Below are 20,614 nucleotides of genomic sequence, written 5' to 3'. Positions count from 1 at the left end.
CACCCACAGGGGTGGGGAGAGGCACTGGAGAAACGCTAATTGAAATAATTGCAAATCAAACCATTTTAGACAAAAAAAAAACTGTCACTCTATTGTTTATCGCTTAGTACTGATGAATATGGGAGAAAAGTTAGTATCAGAAAAAACAGTGTGTTTTAAGTACACAATTTATAAATAGCCATAAACACTATTTCCAAAAAGTACAAACAGTATGGCAAAAATTAGAGAATCTCCTTCCAATCTTTTAGCTCTTTTTCTGGATGAATTAATTCACTAATTTTGCAGGCTTCGATTACTCCTCTATTATGATCTATTATTTCCAAATGGCTTATTCACAACTTCCAATCCCAAGTCTAGGAGTTCAGTGAAGGCTGACACTTCCTTCTAAATGGCCAAAGAACCTCTCTCCACACAACGTATTTGACACTGAATCAATCACACCCTCATCCACGTCTCATTTCTTCTCGTTATTGCTACTAACTGCAACAGCATCACCCCAGCTGCCCAGAAAGGCTCTTTTCTTTGCATTAAGCACCTCTTGTACTATTCCCATTCTTTCTATGGAAGTAGAACATTGTTACTATTAGTCTCCAGCCACAATTACAAAAAAAAATAAAAGGTGCATGCCCACGGTGTACAGACTAAAATGAAAAGTCCAGACGGTTTTGCATGGCCTACAAAGCCCTTCAGAGTGACCTTGAGCTGCCTTTTTTTGCCATCTTACTTCCCACTATGCCTCCTTGCTGCACAAATGTTGACCCAGTGTCCCTCCAGCTCCCTGATCTTGTGTCTTTGGTCACTCTGTCCCCTTTACCAGGAAGGTCACGTGTCTCTAGGTGCAAACATCCCACATCGTCTGCCTTTTGTCACTGTGGAAGCAACTCACTTCCTCGTCCAAGCTCCCCTGACAGCTCACTTGTCCCTGCCCTGGGCCCTGTAGCAGGCACCCGCTCTGCCAGAGAGACGTGTTCAGCTGTAGGCATTCAGCGCCTCCACCTCCGTTTGGGCCTATTTGCAATCTGGGATGAATTGAGCATCTACCTCAAAAGATGGTGAAGGAAATAAGTGAAAGAATACAGGTAAATTACTTAGAAAAATACCCAGCACACATTAGGCACTTAATAAAAGTTACCAATTGCTGTTATTATTTTATGGCTCATTCCCAATTTCTATTGAGTATATTCTATTCAGTATCTCTACATAACATACAGCCCAGAACCTCATGTTCATATACTGAACGTGAATAAGGAACTTTATCAATTGGCATTATATATACATATACATATACATATATATACATATTATACACACATATATAATTATAGTCAGAAGAGTCTCCCTTCTAATGTCAGCAATTAAACACATAAGCTTGTTATGAAATATAAGTTGAAAAGGTGCTTCAGAAAATTATGCTACATCACATTAGGCATTAAATGGAATGCTACTTTACATTTATACTGATGGGGCTAGATTTACAAGATCCGTTTTAGACTTTAAAATATACACTGAGCCTACAAGTGGATTTGGTAAAGGTGATCTTACCAACACAGCATAAATTCAAGGAAAGCTTTACTCTTCAGAGCTAGCCTGAGACGGCTGCGTGACGTCCAAAGAATGTGTAAAGCTCACTCTCCCAGAGCTCAGGGTAAACAAAGGAGATCCAGACACGTCCTGTCTACCCACGCGCTCTCATGACAAGACTTCACACTGTGCACCTACTTTCATCCTGGACACTGTCTTATTGATCTCTTCTACATCCCCGACAGTAACGATGTTGGATTTCAGCATCTGGTCGATCAATACCAGCCAGTCAGCTAGTTCTGTTATCGTCTTATCCAGATCAGCAGGAATAGAAATTTCTGAAGCACGAGGAGGCTGAACAGGGAGATCTGAGGTGGACGATGCCAGCACCACCTTTTGGATACCAGGATGAGCTGAAATTTGAAATGCAGCAAAGTGTTAATTCCTAAGCCCACAGCATATTCTGACGGGCTGGTGCAGTGGTGACTTGTGTCTGGGTATTATGTAAAACTTAAGAGTGAGTAAAAAAATGGTAAGAGCTTTTATTTTTCTCTTAGTGAGGTGACGACAGTACTTCCTGTAGTATGTGTGTGTGTGTGTGTGTGTGTGTGTGTGTGTGTGTGTGTCTTTGGCAGCTGTAAAGCCAAGTCTCACAATATTCTAGGGCAGAAATTACTCAGAAGTAACTAACCTTCCTCATCCAAGGTCCTCTGATAGTGATACCAAGAGAAAATAAAATAAAAAATACATCAACAAGGAGAAAATTAGCACTGCTATTTTATTTTGTCAAATGTTCACTTTAATTGTAAAGCTAACTTATTCATAGCTTTCTGTTCTTTTTTACTTAACTTGATAACATCAGCATTAGTAATCCTTAATACACATCATTGTGAATACTTGGATAACAGTTTCTGGATATAATCACTGTTAGTTAACTCTTTCCTACAGGTGGTTCCTTACATTTTGCTTTAAAACAGAACCTGCAAGGGACATCTTTTTGCACATTTCTGACTAACACCTTAGTGTTAGAGATTTGCTAAAGTCAAATGACTGGGTCAGCACGTATTAAAATTTTTAATACTTGTGAATTTTAGTACTTTAATTATAATACTTTAATACTTTAAAGTACTTACTTTAATATAAAGTATTAAAGTAAATTTAATACTTTAATTTTAATACTTTTTAATACTTTCCACCCTGTATTTAATACTTGATACCCAATTGCTTCCCATAGAAGTTGGAAATTTAGACTAGCAGCAGCAGTGTGTGGAACCCAGAAGATCTGCATCCACACCAATGATGTTCTATCTCAAGGGATAAACACCGGACTTTCACCACCGTCTTCCTTAACTGTGTTCTTTTTCTGCTTCCTTATCAAGCTGCATGAGCTTGTTTTTACAGGGAAGATGAACCTTTGCCATATTGCTTAAAACTTTCTAGCTCAGGATTTTTCATGTTATTTTTCTTTTCTTTTTAGCATAGAGATGTTATCAGACTTGGGTGATCAAACCCATAAACCTGTCATGGGAGACTGTTTTTCTGGAACTTTTAAAGTTAGAGACTCTTGTCTTCTTCAAACACTGCATAAGTATGTTTTCTCTTCACTGTATGTTTGTGTTTGTCTTATTTAGTTTTTCATGATGGAAGCCTGGTTTTTTCTTTCGTTTTATACAAAGTAGTTAAATTAATTGTTAGACCCATCCGCAACCCATGTTAGCACCCAGCATGTTAGATGAGGTTTAAATAATTTTCTAAAAAAAAATACAGTCCATCTGTAAATTCAAGACAATTCAAATTAAAAACCCCAAGAGGCTTGCATGTAACTTGACAAAATCACACATTGAAAGTTCTGATTTCAAAAGTAACATAGAAAAGGGCCAAGAACAGTCCACAGAGAGAGCAGGGCACAGAGGCCCAGGGACTTGCAGGGCCGGGAGCAGGAGCTATGGGGCCACGGCCTGCACTCTCATCGGGACGAGGAGAGGAGGACACAATGACAACATGCTTTATTCTCCACATCTAAGTGTAGGCATTTGTCGGTAAATAGGCCCCTAGGATGAAGAGCCGTTCTAATCCACACCTCCCACCTGGCCCCAAGGATACCCACACCTTTATTCTCAGTCATGATCTGCATCTAATTACATCCCTCCCACAGAACATGTCAGCGTAACAGGGATAGCTGACTCTCAGAAAAGCCGCATGTCCCCAGCCTCCCCACCTGGCCCTGGCCCTTCCCTTCAGTGGGCCATCTGGAGGCCCAGGGCCCACTCTCATCCCAGGAAAGGCAGAAAGTATCACCTACCACCACGCCTTGCGCACACTGGGCAGTCAGATGCGTGCTGGGTTTAAAGAAGACATTCTTTTCAAACATTGAAAATAGAATAACAAATCACAACTGGACTGTGTTTCTAAGTTGGATGTTTTCTCTAATTTATATATGATGTTCGTTATCAGAGCATTTTTGCTATGCTTACAAAAATGTGTTAAGGAATAAACTGCATCCTACCAGCAACTCGCATCGGAGAGACAGAGCAGGGCCCTGGGACGTGTTCCTTCAGGCTGCTGGGCAGGTCTCTGCACACCTACAGCATCAGGCCGCACAAGAGAGAAGAAGAGTTCGATATAAATAAGGATGATTGTATTTTCGAAAGAGGAAGTGTTGCTCCAAAGGAGAGCTCCACCACTTCTCCTCCCCCTCAGCGCCAGCGCTCGTTTCCACCTTCTGCAGACTGCAGGCTGGTGTGTGCCCCCCTCCACCAACGTCACCATCCAGAACGCCGTCCGGGCCTGAGCTGCCCTGGCCCTTTGCAACATTCCGGGCTGCCACACTCCCCCGCCCCTTGCATTCTGTGACTGTTCTGTGCTCCTGACTCTCTTCCCACCTCCCTGCCTGACCTTCGAAGTATCCTTCACCAGCTCATTCTCCTCTACCCCTCCATCAAATGCAAACTTTCTACAGGGCCCTCTCTGTAGACCCTGGTTTCTAATGATTTCATCTACCATACGGAGTTTTAAGATGCAGAAGACTCCCCCAAAATATGTCTTCGGTCTGACTCTCTGCAGCAACTGGATATCAAACATGCCCAAATCCAAAGTCATCCTCTGTCTCCCTGACATCCCCTTCACAAAGGGGATGATGAATTTGTCTCTCCAGATCAGTGGTCCTGGTCTGGGGAGGGGGTTTGCTCAGAGGAGTTGCTTCACAGCCTCTAGGATAACCACCCATCGCTACAGTTCAGCTACAGTGAGCTTTCAAAATGCAACTTCCTCCTGCTCGACATGCACTGATACCTGCCCACTGCCCTCAAGGCAATGAACTGTTCTCAGGACAGAGCTTAAAATCCTTGGGATGCGTGGGGAGGCTTCTAGCAAAGGCCATGTGCATCTCTCATTGCTCACTTCATTTTGAGCTACTTCTAGGACCCCAGTGCACGGTGCTCATTCTGTCTCTTCGAGACAGCTTCACCTGCTGCTGCTTCTCTGTGCAATGCCCTTCCTCCCACTCTTCATCTGGCCAATTCTTATTTGTCAAATGAGCTTGGAAATGGTGTCCTCCACAAAATCGTCCATGGTTAACCCCCAGAGCCAGGTGCCTGCCCTACCTTTATGCTCCTATAGATCCCTCTATGTTATAATTGCTTATCCACCTGTCTCACTACTATAAGCTCTTTGGGCCTGAAGGACTGGCATACCCTCTGCCATATTCCTAGTCCTTAAGACGGTGGCCAGGATAAAGTGCAAATCCAGTCAAAACCTATTCAGGGAGTGAATGACTGCATGAGTGAATGTAATATCCCAGAGCAGTATTTCCCAAACTGTGTTTGTTGAAATTCTCAGCACAATCAGCATCGCTTGTTCCCAGACACCCAAAATCCGCCTAAATAGAGTGAAATCGATGTGAAGGGCTGTGGTTAGGGAAGCACTGGATTTACCCAACACAGTGCCCCCATGCCCGGTCTACACAACACCCACAGACATCCTCTGAGTTAAATAAATACGTGTGCTCTGACTGAATGTGCACAACTTAGGCTCAGCATGTGTGACGTGGGCCCAACATGTCCGGAAAAGAAAGTAAGGGTGCAGAGTGGCAGATAAAGTCAGAGGGACAGCAGGAACCCGGAACATGTGGGGCCCAGTAGGTCACAGGAAGGACGTTGGCCTTTACTCAGGTGAGATGGAAAGCCATTAGTGGGCTTTTGCTCCGAGGTGTTACTTGATCTGAATGATATTTTAACAAATATTTTGGCTACTGTGTAGAGAAAAGATTGTCAAAGGGCAACGAAGGAAACAAGAAGACCCGTGAGAAGGCCTTGGCCGTGATCAAGAGAAGGGATGTTGGTGGCTTAAAACAAGTTCGTGGAAATGGAGGTAGTGAGAAGCAGCCACATTTATTAATCTTTTCAAACCTAAGAAAGATGGAAAGACGTGTACAGGGAACACTCATGTGCCACTCAACATTTACAACTGTCAAAATTTTGCTGTATTTGCGTCATCATGTCTCTACCTAGCCAACCATCCAACCGCACATCAAATGGACATATATTCGGAAGAAGTGATTGCAAGGTTTAGTTTTTTAAAAAATTGAGATATAATTCACATACCAAAAGACAGACTCCGGGGCTTTCAGTATAAATGATAATGAAGATATAATTACACGTGGCTGAAGTGGGAGAAGTATATTAAGGCACAGTGGGGAGGTGGAGGCCAGGAGCTCGAATTTGAATTTTGCTTTTGAGACGCCCAGTACACAGCCAGGGGGAGCTGTTGAGCAGACAGATGTGTATGCGAGTCCAGAGTGTGCAGAGGGGTCTCCACCAGAGATACAAATGTGGAGTCATCAGTACCAGCGACTCATCCAGACAGTAATTCTCAACCCTGTACGCTAGATCAATAAAGCTCCTGAATGATAAGAGCGACAGTAACGGCCTCATTTTAAGAGAGCAGAGCGGGGAGGAACTGACTGAAACAGGGTCTGTCCGAACCAGGGGCAGACAGTGGGTGCGCCACACAGACCTCAGGCTCTGCAACCGTGTGAGCCAGCCCCAACAAACAGGAATCTGCAACTTTATCTGCCTTTAACTATTTCAACTACAATAACAATAATAATAATACTGGTATGAGAAAAAAAACTTTATCTTTGTCATATCTGTAGCCACATGCCATTACATTTCACTTGGAACCCAGTAAATATATGTTGAATGAATAAAATCATTAAAAATATACCTATAAATGTGAAAAGTCAAGTGTAACATCAGGAAATTATTTAATATCTTCATCCTCAGGATATAATTATTGGCATTTTATTGCCTTATTCCAATATATATTTGTTATTTAATGTAGAATGTAATACATAAATCCTGTAAGCCTAACCAAATGTATAAGAAAAAGCATTTTTTGAGAGTATATGCTTCTGTCCATGATGGATTCAAAAAATAATAATTATAAACATTAGTACGCATTATTCAAATGTGCCCATATTTGAATATCCTTAAAAGTAAAATATTTATGTGATCCTATTTCTTTACGACCAAATTAATCAATACAAGAAAGGTATCAAGCAATTCTTAATGCCCACCTTATTCCATGTTGCATTTACAGTTCTTAAGTTTTCTGAAATCTTTTCTCTTTCATGTAAACTCAAGCTTTTATCTGAAAGCATTTCCAATTCAGTTCTATTCAGCCACTTGAGCTTTTCAGCTTGTATATCCATCTCCTGGTTTAAGTCCTGAAGGTGACAGCAGAGAAGTGTGGTTAGAAGGTTTCCATACTACGGCAAGTTCAAGAATGGCATTAGAAAGTAACACAGTTTCGGTAAGTATTTTAGAAATGTGGACTTTAATTTCTTAAGTGGAAAATAAATTTATAAGAAGCCTAAAATTATGTTAGCAAAGTGTAACTGGTAAGGGAGTGAGCACCCACCTGCACTGTGCATCCCTGTGAGCAGGTGCCCCCCCACCCCCCGCACAGGGTTGTATTAAATCACATCCACACTGGGAATGGGACCCCTGTTCTTAGGTGATGGAAATGATGTCTGTTCCAATGAAAGGCCAGAAAGATCCAACCAGCAGAAGCCTTGCATGCATCCATCTCTACCTTACCTGTACCTACCCTCACGTACTGCCCCACCCTTGTGATGGCCCCCATACTGTTTACAAAAGTGATGCTCCAAGAAAACCATTGAAATTTTCAGTTAAAATAGGGACAAGTTTGGAAGATACTGTCACATTGTATAAACTTACCATTTCCCACGTAAGATTTTTTTCATTATTACTAATAGTTTCTTTCCCCAAATGCCTCAATCTTACTCCATTAGATGAAAATCTATTTTCAACTTCGTGGGCATTCTTTTATTTTTTATTTTTTAAAAAATATATTTTATTGATTATGCCAGTACAGTTGTTCTATTTCCCCCCTTCATTCCCTTCCACCCTGCATACCCCCTCCCCCACCCCTCCCCTCCCCCCTTTAGTTTATGACCATGTGTCTCAATTTCTTTAGATTCTATATTTCCCATACTATTCTTGCCCTCCCCCCATCTATTTTCTACCTACCATCTATGCTACTTATTTTCTATACCTTCTCCCCCTTCTCCTCCTCCCACTCCCCTGTTGCTAACCCTCCATGTGATCTTCACTTCTATGGTTCTGCTCCTGATCTAGCTGTCCTCTTAGTTTGCTTTTGTTTTAGATGTGGTTGTTAATAACTGTGAGTTTGCTGTCCTTTCACTGTTCATCTTTTTTATCTTCTTTTTCTTAGGTAAGTCCCTTTAACATTTCATATAATAAGGGCTTGGTGATGATGAACTCCTTTAACTTGTCTGAGCTTATCTGAGACCTTATCTGAGAAGCACTTTATCTGCCCTTCCATTCTAAATGAAAGCTTTGCTGGATAGAGCAATCTTGGATGTAGGTCTTTGGATTTCATGACTTGGAATACTTCTTTCCAGCCCCTTCTTGCCTGGAAGGTCTCTTTTGAGAAATCTGCTGACAGTCTGATGGGAACTTTTTTGTAGGTGACTGTACCCTTATCTCTTGCTGCTTCTAGGATTCTCTCCTTCATTTTAATCTTGGCTAATATAATGATGATGTGCCTTAGTGTGTTCCTTCTTGGATCCAACTTCTTTGGGACTCTCTGAGCTTCCTGGATTTCCTGGAAGTCTATTGCCTTTGCCAGATTGGGGAAGTTCTCCTTTATTATTTGTTCGAATAAGTGTTCCACTTGTGGCTGTTCCTCTTCCCCTTCTGGTACCCCTATAATTTGGATGTTGGAATGTTTAAAGATGTCCTGGAGGTTTCTAAGCTTCTCCTCATTTTTTTGAATTCTTGTTTCTTCATCCTTTTCTGTTTGGTCATTTTTTCCCTCCTTCTGGTCCACTCCTTTGATTTGAGTTCCAGTTTCCTTTCCATTACTATTGGTTTCCTGTGCATTTCCATTCATTTCAATTAGTTTAGCTTTCATATGTTCCTCTAATTTGTGACTAAAATCAACCAGTTCTGTGAGCATCCTAATCACCAGTGTTTTGAACTGCGCCTCTGATAGGTTGGCAATTTCTTATTCACTTAGATTTATTGGCTCTGGGGCTCTGAGTTGTTCTTGAGCCATGTTTTGATCTGTTCTTGCCTGTTACGTATGAGGAGCGAGGAGCAGAGTTTTAGATGTTCACCAGGGTGGGGCCACCCAGGTGGCTGGTTTGTGACGCTGTATGTGGGGGCGGGGTCAGAGAGGGACAATGGCGGTCGCCTCTGCCACTTCGTGCCACTGGGGCCTGCACGGGTCTGTCTCACCACTTGTTCCTTCACTGGTTTATCTGCGCGTGAATGTGTGACCGTGGTCAGCCCTCAGTGAGTCCACCACCTTGCGCCCACAGTGGGTCTGCGTGCTGCTACTCCACACCTGGGATCCGCCCACAGCTGCTGGCATACCTGGGTCTCGCACCCTGGTAGGTCTGGTGGATCTTTCCTGCCCGACACCGCTCTGCTGCTGGCTCTACCCCTCTTACCGGTTTGGCTGAAGGGTTCATTGTTGTCAGACTTCCGTGTAGTTAAATTTTCTGTGGTTTGGCTGCGTTTTTGTTGCTAAAACTTTGTTGTTTTTAAACTTAGTTGTGGGAGGAGGTACAGTGCTTCCACCTACGCCTCCATCTTGGCGGAAGTCGTGGGCATTCTTTTAGGCATACTTTGATGCATGACCATGCTTTTGTCCACATAAACACTCAATGTTTTAAAATAAAAATATGAATTCATTATGCTTATTGCTTAGAAAAAAGTCCTTTAATTCCTAACACAAAAATATGAAATCTATGGATATTTGAGTGTATATATATATATATATATACATATATATTAAATGTCTTTATATGCTTATATATAAATAAATTACTATAAACAATCCTTCTTAGTTGTAGAACAACAAAAAATTTTTGATTAATATAACCATGATGCTAAGTCTAGCATAATATGCAATGAATTATTCTCAAGTCACTTAGGTTTTCTTGAATTTCTATAAAGCTCAATTTTATAGATAGTAATCACTAACTGTCTTCCAAAAGCAAAAAGCTTATTTCATAGCAACATAATATTCTACAATGATGAAGCCTATTTAAAATATCCTAAAAACCTTAGGTCAAATACTGAGGCCACAAGATTTATCATCTTCATGTGAGTATAGCCTTACCTCTGCAAGAACAAAATACAGCTGCTCTTTAACAGAAAATTTTTAAAAAGATATTCCTTCTTAAAATGTATCATGTATACCACAAAGCACAAAGTTTCTTCCCCTGTTCTTCTCCTAATAGTTTATCTTATTTCTAGTGTAAATGTTCATGCATCAAAAAGTATTGACAAATACAGAGACAAACCACTTACTGTTAGCTCTCTCAGGTTTTCTTCCGGGTCAGTGGTTGACCTCTTTTGCACAGCATCCTCAGCCTTCATTAACCAATAGGTAATCTCATCTAGTCTTTTTTTGTATTCCATCATCTGCTTACTTTCTCCTTTGAGCCTGAAAAAATATATCATTGAAATATCTTGAGAAAAAGCAGAACACCATATATTTACTTTGAATATCTGGACTAAATACACCACCAAAGAAATAACTCCTGATAATTATTAATATGCATTTCAAATGTGTCAATGTATATATTCTGCAATATCGATGCTTGTTTGATAATGTAAGAATTCTTCCCTCCTTAAATTCAGAAACATGGAAACTAAAGAATATTGTCTTCTCTCATCATGAAAATCACATAGATACTTAATAGAGAAAAATGGTAAGCTAGATACTACTGTACAACATAATGGACTTTTTAAAATACATGAAAAGTGTCTTGATCTAAAATTATAAGAAAAAACCACATAATTCTCTGAATGCTCCATGGAGATGGACAGGCATCGTGATAGGACACATTATTCACATTAGGTGGCAACTATTACTCTACTTCATTCACAGAAAAGAAAGAATAAGAACAGGGCAAGACTCTGAGAATAGACATTTTTGCAAGTATTAGAAAATACAAGACAATGGAAATTTAGTTGGTTCATTAAGTCTTCTATTTGATATAGTCAAGTTATTAAAAGTATGTATTGTAGAAAATAAAGTGACAGTTTTAAATGACATAAGAAAAAAATCATCATTATGAATATAAAAAAGGAATTGCCTTAAGCAGATCCTCTAAATGGTATAAGAATAACATTTATAAATGTATAAACCATATGTCAGAGGATGAGAATATGATTAGAACTTATATGACTAACAAGATTATATATTTTTAAGAAAGGGTTTGAAAGCTATTCAGAGCTTAGAGGTGGTATCTTATTTTTATAGCTGCTGCTACTAGTGGCTGATTTAAAAATAGAATGTAATTTTTAATGAATATATTGTGTCATCTCTTAATAAGAATTAACATTTTTATAGCTGTGACTTTATCTTTTTAATCACAAAAAGATATAACATAATAATGAAATATATATAATAAAATGCTAAGTAAATACTTATATATTTAGTAGAGAATCAGTAATATTTGAAAGAATTTTAGTATTTAACAAAGTTAATAAAAAGCACAGGTTTTCATTTTTAAGTATCCAACAGGAGAGAACACTGTTTCAAAATTTAAGAACAAGACAAAAATCAAGGAATAGTACTAATTGTTAAGACTAATAATAACAAAATGGGTAATTTACCTGACTCTGTGTCAAAGAGTATTTAACTAAAATGACAACTTTAGAAACACCTAAAATCCTATTATAAATAAACCTGTATTTCCAAAACAAAGGTTGGAATTTAAATTTTTTATGTTTCAGGTTCATGACCAATTTAGTATTTTGCAACTATTATCTATGAAGAAAAAATAACATTTTCAAGGCATTTCAATAATACATATTCCACTCAGACAAAATTTTCATCTGCAAACTAGCTAACATTCTAAATGCTATCCCTAAGAATAAAAGCCGGCTTTAAATTCCCATTCAAACAACAGATAACCATTGTTCGGTGAGGAACCACACTGTAAGTTGTGGAACTGTGCAGTTATTTAACTAGAGGCTGTCAACACAAAACAGAATGAGCTGCGATGACAAGGGCACATATGACCTCCTGAAGTCCCAGGGTGGCCCCAGTTTAAGACAAGGGACTACCTGAAGTGAATTTAAATATGAATTTAAGAAAACAAACATTGTTTTAGTTAAAATGTAAGATGTTGGAAAAGAGATGCATTCTTCTTCTCTCTTCCAAAAAAATGAGTAAAATAGGTATTTGCTTCACCTTATTAGTTCTGAGAGCAGTAATTACTACACTCTACAGTGACCGATTTGAAAATCTTTTGGGGAATTGCTGCATTTATTGATAATAAATACCATGCCACCAGGCACATCTTTTTCCTTAAGATGACCTGGGAGACACATCACGTTCAGGCTGGAAAGGTTCTCCATGCAAACTCATCGGCATGGCACAGAAGATGCTATGCGACCACAGTTTCCAATCCTGGCCCTGGTCCCTGGACCCTCCCCTTCATCTAGCCTTGGCAGATCCCTCACCTGGCCATACTATTCCCTTCCTCCCACACAGTCCTGTTCTTTCCCCTGGAAAGCCATCCCTAGGAGGTATTTATGGGAAATTGCTATAAATGCTTCAAAACCCATTTTCAGGATCCCTCCCCCTGAGATGCCTAAATGCCACGACCCATCACCCCGCTTCGGTGACAACACTGTCTCTTCTTCACGATGTGTCCTTCAATCAAAGCATAGCGTTTTTTCCTTGAAGTATTTTCTTCTTCTTGGTTTCTGAGTTCCTTAGTCATATTTGTGTCCCTAGTGCTAAACACAAGGCTTGATAAATATGGATCAAATTAGTCAATCAATCACTGGCAAAATCCAGCAATAACATGCTTGGAGAATCAAACCTATATTAACTTAATATTATATGAACTAGATATTTAGACTGTACTATGAATACTCATGGCATATGCCTTTTATAACACTGTTTTCTTTAATCCTCACGACACTCCTTTGAGAAGGTATCACAGTTATCATTTACGAAGGAAAGACTTAGCCAGAGAGCTCAGTGGTCTTCCCAAGTTTATATACACAGTATTTGAGACCATAAGTTAGCACCATCATTGACTTTGTGGAAGACTTTGGACAAGTTACTTAACCTCCCCCTTCTGAGCCTCAGTTTCCAAAGCCACACTATGGGCCTAACAGTCCCCTAGAGTGGGGGTCCCCAATCCCAAGGCCACAGACTGGTACCAGTACTGTGGCCTCTTAGGACCTGGGCCTCACAGCAGGAGATGAGTGGTGGGCCAGCGATCGAACCAGTCCCTGGTGCCAAAAAGGTTGGGGACCACTGCCATAGAGGGTTGCTGTGCTAACTAAATTGGGCCAGGTGTGCAAGGTGTCAAACGCTCTCTCTGCCACATGCGATCTCTCAACCAAAACACCCCAGCTGTTATTTGCCTCTTACCAAAACTCACACAAAATAATAGATGATATTCCTTTATAAAAAGCAGCAAAGGCAAAGAGTCATACTTGAATATTTTATAACATATTATAATACCTGCACACCTTATTTTATGGTGCTTTACTTTACTCTTTCACAGAAATTGTATTTTCATGCAAATTGAAGATGAAACCCTCAGCCAGCAAAAAGATGACAACTCACGGAAGGCTCAGATGATGGTTAGCAATTTTTAGCAATAAAGTAATTTTAATTAAGGTATGTAATTGGTTTTTTAGACAAAGTGCTACTGCACATTTAATAGACTGCAGTATAGTGTAAACATAACTTTTTTTTTACATCTAGTTGCTTACTGAATATTCACTATCTCCTTTCTTTTTTTTAATATTAAATTTTATTTAGTTACTTTTCAAGTACATTTTTTTTACCTATTTATAACTTTAATATGCACTAGAAAACAAAAAATGTATGGCTCACTTTAATATGATAATCGCTTTACTGTGGTGGTCTGCAACCAAACCCCCAACATCTCCAAAGAACTGGGGACTTGAAAATAGTATTAGATGGGCCTCTAATTAGATGAGCAATAGTAACATTGTTATATGTTAAATACATAAAATAATACATCATCTACACAGTTAAAATTAGCAGAAAAATATATCTGGGACGTTTTAACCCACAACTACCATTAACCAAAAAAATGGTCATTTATGAGATGAAATGTATTAGGCAAATACATTAAACATTGTATTTGCCTAATACATTTAGGCAAATACAACATCCATTAAATGTTGACTATCTCAAACAAGTAACTTCAAATAATTTTGTAATATGTAAAATATATACAGTGTTGAGGATTATATTCACTTGTAAACGTGTTTGCCACCAGAGATACCCTAATAAAATCGGGGACACTGCAACATAATTTAACATAAATACACATATGTATGTATACTATATTAGCTAGAAGAGGAACTGCATCATTTACCAAGCACTGCATGGTATGTGGTACAGCACACCCTTTGACTAGGGACCACCCAGTGAGAGGGATTACAACAGAGAGAGACCCCAAAGCCCAGTCAGGAAATCAGCAAGTGAGAAACCTGACCCTGAACCAGATCTTCAGACTGAAGTCCATAGTGTTCTTTCAGCTACTCTGACTTTCTGCCACGTGGTGACCATAGCAGAATAAGCAGTCAGAAGTAAAAAAGAACAAGGGATGTCTTACATGGACACTATCTGTGTAGAAAGGGGAAACTGTACAGACAGCCGGAAAATACAGTGAGGGACAGTGTTTTACTAAAATGCACAACAACATGGACCGGGGAGGTCTTAAATCTCAGTAAAGCTCCTATTGAAATATCAGACAATAAAAGAACTTTGCACTCATCTGACTGTATTTTTAAAAGGCTCTGCCCAAAACATCTCTACCCCTGTGCCCTTAAATTCTGGAGGCAAAATCACCTTGGCCGCCGATCCCTGACTTCTGCAACAATCACGCTCCAGCGTTGGTTTAAACCTGTCAGCTTGTCTTTTACGAAGCCTCCATCCGTGGGGGAGAGTTTCTGGACCATCCCGTCCCCAGCTCTGTGGAGTGCAGCCAAGCTGGGCTGGTGGCTGCTGAGCCCCTCCTCGAGTTCCTGGAACAGAGCACGGCCCGGGAGTGAGTCTCCTGCTAGATCAGGATGTTCTGATGCAGTGGACCCCCAGGTGTGTGACGTCCCTTTCCGAGTTAAAGAAACAAAGACCTGCGAGGCTACTTTACGTTCATGAAAGAGCCATTTAAAAACATTTTCATTACATTTCAGTGAACGCACGAAACAAAATCCATTTTGAAATCTAACCCACTCTCATGAATGTCATACAGTGAAACAGGATGATAAACAACATTAAATAACTAAGAGCTGCTTACAACATTGAAGCATAAGCATCCATCAGGTTTGATGAAACTGCTTATCTTCTTCTAAATATGTGCTTGAAAGCATCTCTTAAAAAGGAAAACAAACCCATGTGACCTTATGTCCTAACATATATAAGTAAACCTCAGTGTGCATTTTTTTTCTTGTTTGTTTTTAAGATTTTATTTATTTATTTGTAAAGAGGGGAAGGAAAGGAGAAAGAGAGAGAGACACACATCAGTGTGTGGTTGCCTCTTGCACACCCCCTACTGGGGACCTGGCCCAAAACCCAGGCATGTGCCCTGACTGGGAATTGAATCTGCTACCTTTTGGTCCACAGGCCCATGCTCAATGCACTGAGCCTCATCAGGCAGGGCATCAGTGTGCATTTTCTTGAGACATTGCTTTACTGGTCTGTAAATCCTTAAGCAACAAATTTAAAAGAGAATAATTTAAAATAAAATTGAAGCATTCATCTCTATCTTTAAAATTATAAATGCATTAAAATATGTAAGAAAAATAACAGCATTTAACTCATGAACCTTCCACATAAAATATATTTTAAAAATTTAATAAAAGAGAAAATATTTTAACAATGGTAAATTTTAATTTGCTTGCCTCTCACCATTATTTGTAGAAACCTGTTGTTATCAGCAGAACTGATTTCGTTGCTGTGTTATATTTTCCAAGACTGAATTCAACTTACATGAGCAGCTGCCCTGATACAGCTCAAGAATATTTATTTTTATGGCAATTATCAATAATACAAAGTGGAAATAAGATGTCTAAGTGTTTAAACAGAAAACAGAGGTGAGGTATGATGATATACCTTTCTGCTATAGTCTTGAGTACCAAATTTTACAATGTAATTCTAAATACATAATTTGTAAAATAAAGTTTTTTTCATAATAGCCACTAAAGACTATTTTTAATTTAAATTTCATTAAAATCCTAATTTAAAAATGTAAATAACCAGAGGGGAGATCGGGGGGATAATAAGGGGGGAAGGGTGAGGGGTTTGCAGGAACAACTATAAAGGACACATGGACAAAACCAAGGACAGGGTGGAATCAGGGGATGGGAATGACTGGGTTTGGGGGGGAAGAAAGATGGGGTGAAAGGGCAGAAAACGGTACTTGAACAATAAAACATAAAAATTAAATATTTTTTAAGCCTTTATGAGTAGAAACTAGAACTAGAACAAAAATTACAAATTGTCTATATGTACCTGAAAAATTAATATATTGATCCCCTACTTTCAAAATGTATGTTAAATGCCACATACTAAAAAAAACACACCCCCTTTTCGGCAGATGCGCAGCCTCTGGTGGAAAGCACCCACCTGCTGATGCGTCCGGGCTTTCTCTAAGTCCAGGCCGCCGTCTGGAGCGGAGGACTCCGCCAGCAGCTCTTCAGCCTCCGTTATCCACTGGGTCAGGTCGTTAAGGTCACAGTGGAACCGTCTCCACTCTTCCACGGCCCTGTCAAAATAACTAGAGGAGAGCAAATGCAATAAAATACATTTCCAAACTTCTCAGGACTGTCTAGAAGCAACTCTTCTAGGTAAATTCAAATCTCAGTGAAACAGAAAGCTCCTAAATCAATGAATTCACAGAGCGCCGCTCTACAGGATAGGCTTTCATGATGGATTACAGTTCATCGTTCCTTTCAGAGAAACGTTCTTCATCCCAAGAGCGAAACAGAGGGCACACACACCACCTGCCCCCCTCTCTCTCTCACATACGTGCCTGCAGACATACATGCACACACTAGGCAGCTTATTTGCTGAAAAGAAAGCCTTGTCCAGCTTGGAAAATCAAGGTTGATTTGCTACAGGCAGTTAAACCCCCAATTTTAACCACCTACATGTCAAATGCCATAAAATGTAAAATATGATTAATTATTCTATCCTCTTAGGAAAAAACTGTATTTTGCTTCCTGAACATTCAGTTCCCAGGTAGAACAAAACCCGAAATGCCAAAACACTTCAAAATTTCCTGTCCCTCCATTATTCTCTGTGTGATGGGCTGAATTTTGACCCCCAAACTCCTATGAGGAAGTCCTAACCCTGAAAGGGACTGCATTTGGAGACAGGGTCTTCAGGGAGGTAATTTTCAAAACAAAATCACAAGGATGGGGCCCTAGTCCCACAGGACCAGTGTCCTCAGAGGAAGAGGGAGTGACACCGGAGACACCTTTCTGTCTGGGAGGGCAGGGAGGAAAGGCCAGGCAAGGACAGGGAGGAGGGGGACACCTTCAAGCCAGTCAGAGAGCCCTCAACACCAACTAACCCTGCTGGCCCCTTGATCTTGGACTTGTGGCCTCCAGGACTGAGAGATAATAAACGCCTGTTGATTGGGCCACCCAGTCCCTGGTATCTCATTACAGCAGCCCAAGCAGATGAACATACTGGGCCTGTTCATCTGAACACAGTCCAGTAAGGAGGTGCCTGCAAAGCCCCAGTCGGGCAAAGCCCAGGTTGGGCAATGAGATGAAGGATGGTTGAGATGCCTGTTTAAACCTCATGCCTTCAGAAATTAGATAAAGCCAAAGTCCAGTGCTTGTCGTATTTAAGATATGAAACAGCATAAGCTTTGTTGTATCTGGATCCTAAAGAGTTTGCTTCGGCCTTTGTGTTTAAATTAGTGGCACTGGGAGAGGTGAGGTTTGGAAGAGACCTCTGAGATCTTCATATTAATGAAATTTTTATTTATGTAATAAATTTAATTTGAAAAACTAATAAAATAATCCCTGACATCGCTACCTACAAAAATAATGTTTTTATTTCTTTCTTCCATGAAACTCATTTTGAAAATTCAGTTAATATTTGTTGAGTACCCACAGAGAAGCAAGTCTGTTGGACATGATGAAACTGAGAACACTTTAAACAAAACACTATGAGAAAATATTAAAACAACCCTCGTTACTTTCAGTAAGAATGTGCAGTCACTAAATAACCACCGCAAATTTCAACTTTTGAGTTACTGCAATAATAAATAGAAAGTGTGTTTAGAAAGGATCTCCCAAAGATCTAAAGACTTTGAGAATATAAACAGTAACCCTAGTAACCATCATGACAGAACCTAAACTAAGCAGTACGGCTATAGATTACATAGGAGCTGGAAAAAGAAAGAGCAAGAAATCAATGTTCGGCTAGGATTCACCAAGCCGTCACCTCCTCTCTGAATCCGGTCAGATTTTATGGAGGCAGCATGGAATCGTGAAGACCAATGGACTTCCAAAGTCAAAGGACTTCAAGCCCAAGCCGTCATTTGGAAGCATTCAAGTTTGCTGTCTCTGATATTGCAGCTGGCATGGATAGCTTCCCTCACAAACTCCTCTCACCACCTGTGTTCCTGGTCTCTGGCAATGGTACCAACACCAACCTGGGTTCTCAAGCCAAAGACTTGGGGTCATTTCTACTCTTCCCTGTTCCTTACTCTAACATCCCATCAATCACCACCTTTTATTGATTCAACTGTTTAATTCTCAAATTTCTCCCCAGTCTCCATTTTCACAGCCATTTCCGAATCAAGGTATCACCATCTGTCAGGCACAGACGGATGCCCGAGCTCTCAGTTTTGTCCTCTAGCAATCCATTCTGCAGTCAGCAAACTATTATTCCCTTGTTACAATAGTGCAATGGCTCCCTACAGTCCTCAGAGTAAAATCCACACCACTTAACATGATACACAAGGCCCTTCTGATACGGTCCCTTCACACCTTTCTGGTTTATCTCACCGCTATGAGTTCAAGCTCTACTGGACTGTTTTCATTTCCTCGAAAGCATCACACACTGCCCTGACTGGTGTGGCTCAGGGGGTCGGGCATCACTGTGTAACCGGAGAGGTCACTGGTTCAACTTACAGTCAGTCAGGGCACATGCCTGGGTTGTGAGCCAGGTCCCCAGTTAGGGGCGTGTGTGAGAAGCAGCTGATAGATGTTTCTCTCTCACATCGATGGTTCTCTCCCTCTCTTTCTCCCTCCCTTCCCCTCTCTCTAAAAATAAGTAAAATCTTTAAAAATAAGCAATGCACTCTCTCTTACCTACGATCTCATGTGACATACATTGCATTTCATTCCCTTTCTTCCTTCCCCTGGCTATCTTCATGATCTCCAAGGAGCCTTCCCAGGTTCCTCAGGGTCCCTCACATGGCCTCCTGCAATGTCCCTGTCACAGCCTATGCAATAATCTATTGTATTATTTAATTCTTAATAACTCCTTACATGTGATGTGGCTACCTGTGCCTTACATTAGTCAGCACTCCACAAACATACATCGAATGAATGATGTGTGTATACAGGCATAGATAGGTATATATGGGTAGAAGGATGGGTAGAAAAGCGCATAGTAATATTGAATTACAAAAACTTTTTAAATGATGGAAAAATGATGACTGATGAAATTGAGAAAGAAAATTACTCCTAGTAGAAGATGGAATTCTGGGTGAAAATCAACTGACACAGTAAAGAAAGCAAAGAAAATTTTGATCAAGTTAATACGAAATGAGTGAAGGAAACTTTTTTGAACAACATGTGCAAGATAATAGAAATTAGACCACCGGGAAAACACTGTTTAAAAGCTCCTAAGTTTAACATGAGAAGTCTGGACTTTGTCACTGAAGGAGATACAGGGGACACAGCATCTGAGAAGGTGTTCTTAGGAGAGAAGATACATGAGGATCCGAGGATCCAAGAGGAGAAGGAAGAAATAAGCAGCTTAAAGAAAGGGAAGAAATCTGACAGGGAAAAGGGAGTTCCATTATCAAGGATGGTTCTAAAATTAAAATTGCACTTTGGAAAAAATATGAAAGCTAATGCTATGAGTCACTGCAAAGCAGGCATAAGGGAGATCTCAGAGAAAGATGATCCATTTTCTTCATGGTATTTATCTTCCTTTCACTATAGACCAACAAAGCTTGAAAAGTTTATAGGCAGAAAGCATAGATGTCTGGTATAGACAAATGGACGTCATGGTCACGCTGGCGTGATTCTGACTGATAACTGAAGCTGTGGAAGCACAGAGCCTTCGCCATTGCCTTGATATTTTATGAAAAGGACAGAACAGAAAGGAACCTATTGCTTATGAAATGCACATAAATAGAGATAGAGAAAAATAAACATTTTAGGATAGTTACCAAGATTGGGAGAGAAAAACAAAGCAAAATTAAGAATAAAAATTAAAAAATAATCAATTAATGCACTCAAGTACTGGGACAAATAAAATAAGAGAGACAACCTTCCAG

General features: G+C 40.0%; 1 protein-coding gene across 6 annotated transcripts in view; it reads right to left on the bottom strand.

The window, feature by feature from the left end:
* Nucleotides 1-20,614, bottom strand: part of UTRN (utrophin) — a 449,632-nt gene that overhangs the window by 245,204 nt on the left and 183,814 nt on the right. For all 6 annotated transcript variants that reach the window (XM_037144913.2, XM_037144915.2, XM_037144914.2 and 3 more), the window contains 6 exons: nt 16,711-16,861; nt 14,935-15,110; nt 10,386-10,521; nt 7,097-7,246; nt 4,028-4,103; nt 1,720-1,934 (listed from right to left, as the gene is read on the bottom strand). In XM_037144913.2, the coding sequence (XP_037000808.2) occupies nt 1,720-1,934; nt 4,028-4,103; nt 7,097-7,246; nt 10,386-10,521; nt 14,935-15,110; nt 16,711-16,861 (904 nt within the window). The remainder of the gene's footprint in view (nt 1-1,719; nt 1,935-4,027; nt 4,104-7,096; nt 7,247-10,385; nt 10,522-14,934; nt 15,111-16,710; nt 16,862-20,614) is intronic.

This window comes from Artibeus jamaicensis, unplaced genomic scaffold (genome assembly GCF_021234435.1).
Source record: "Artibeus jamaicensis isolate MK-2021 breed Jamaican fruit bat unplaced genomic scaffold, CSHL_Jam_final contig_3176, whole genome shotgun sequence".
Taxonomy (NCBI): Eukaryota; Metazoa; Chordata; class Mammalia; order Chiroptera; family Phyllostomidae; genus Artibeus; species Artibeus jamaicensis.
Note: the sequence above shows the minus strand (reverse complement) of the source record. Positions and strands in the feature narration are given on the sequence as shown.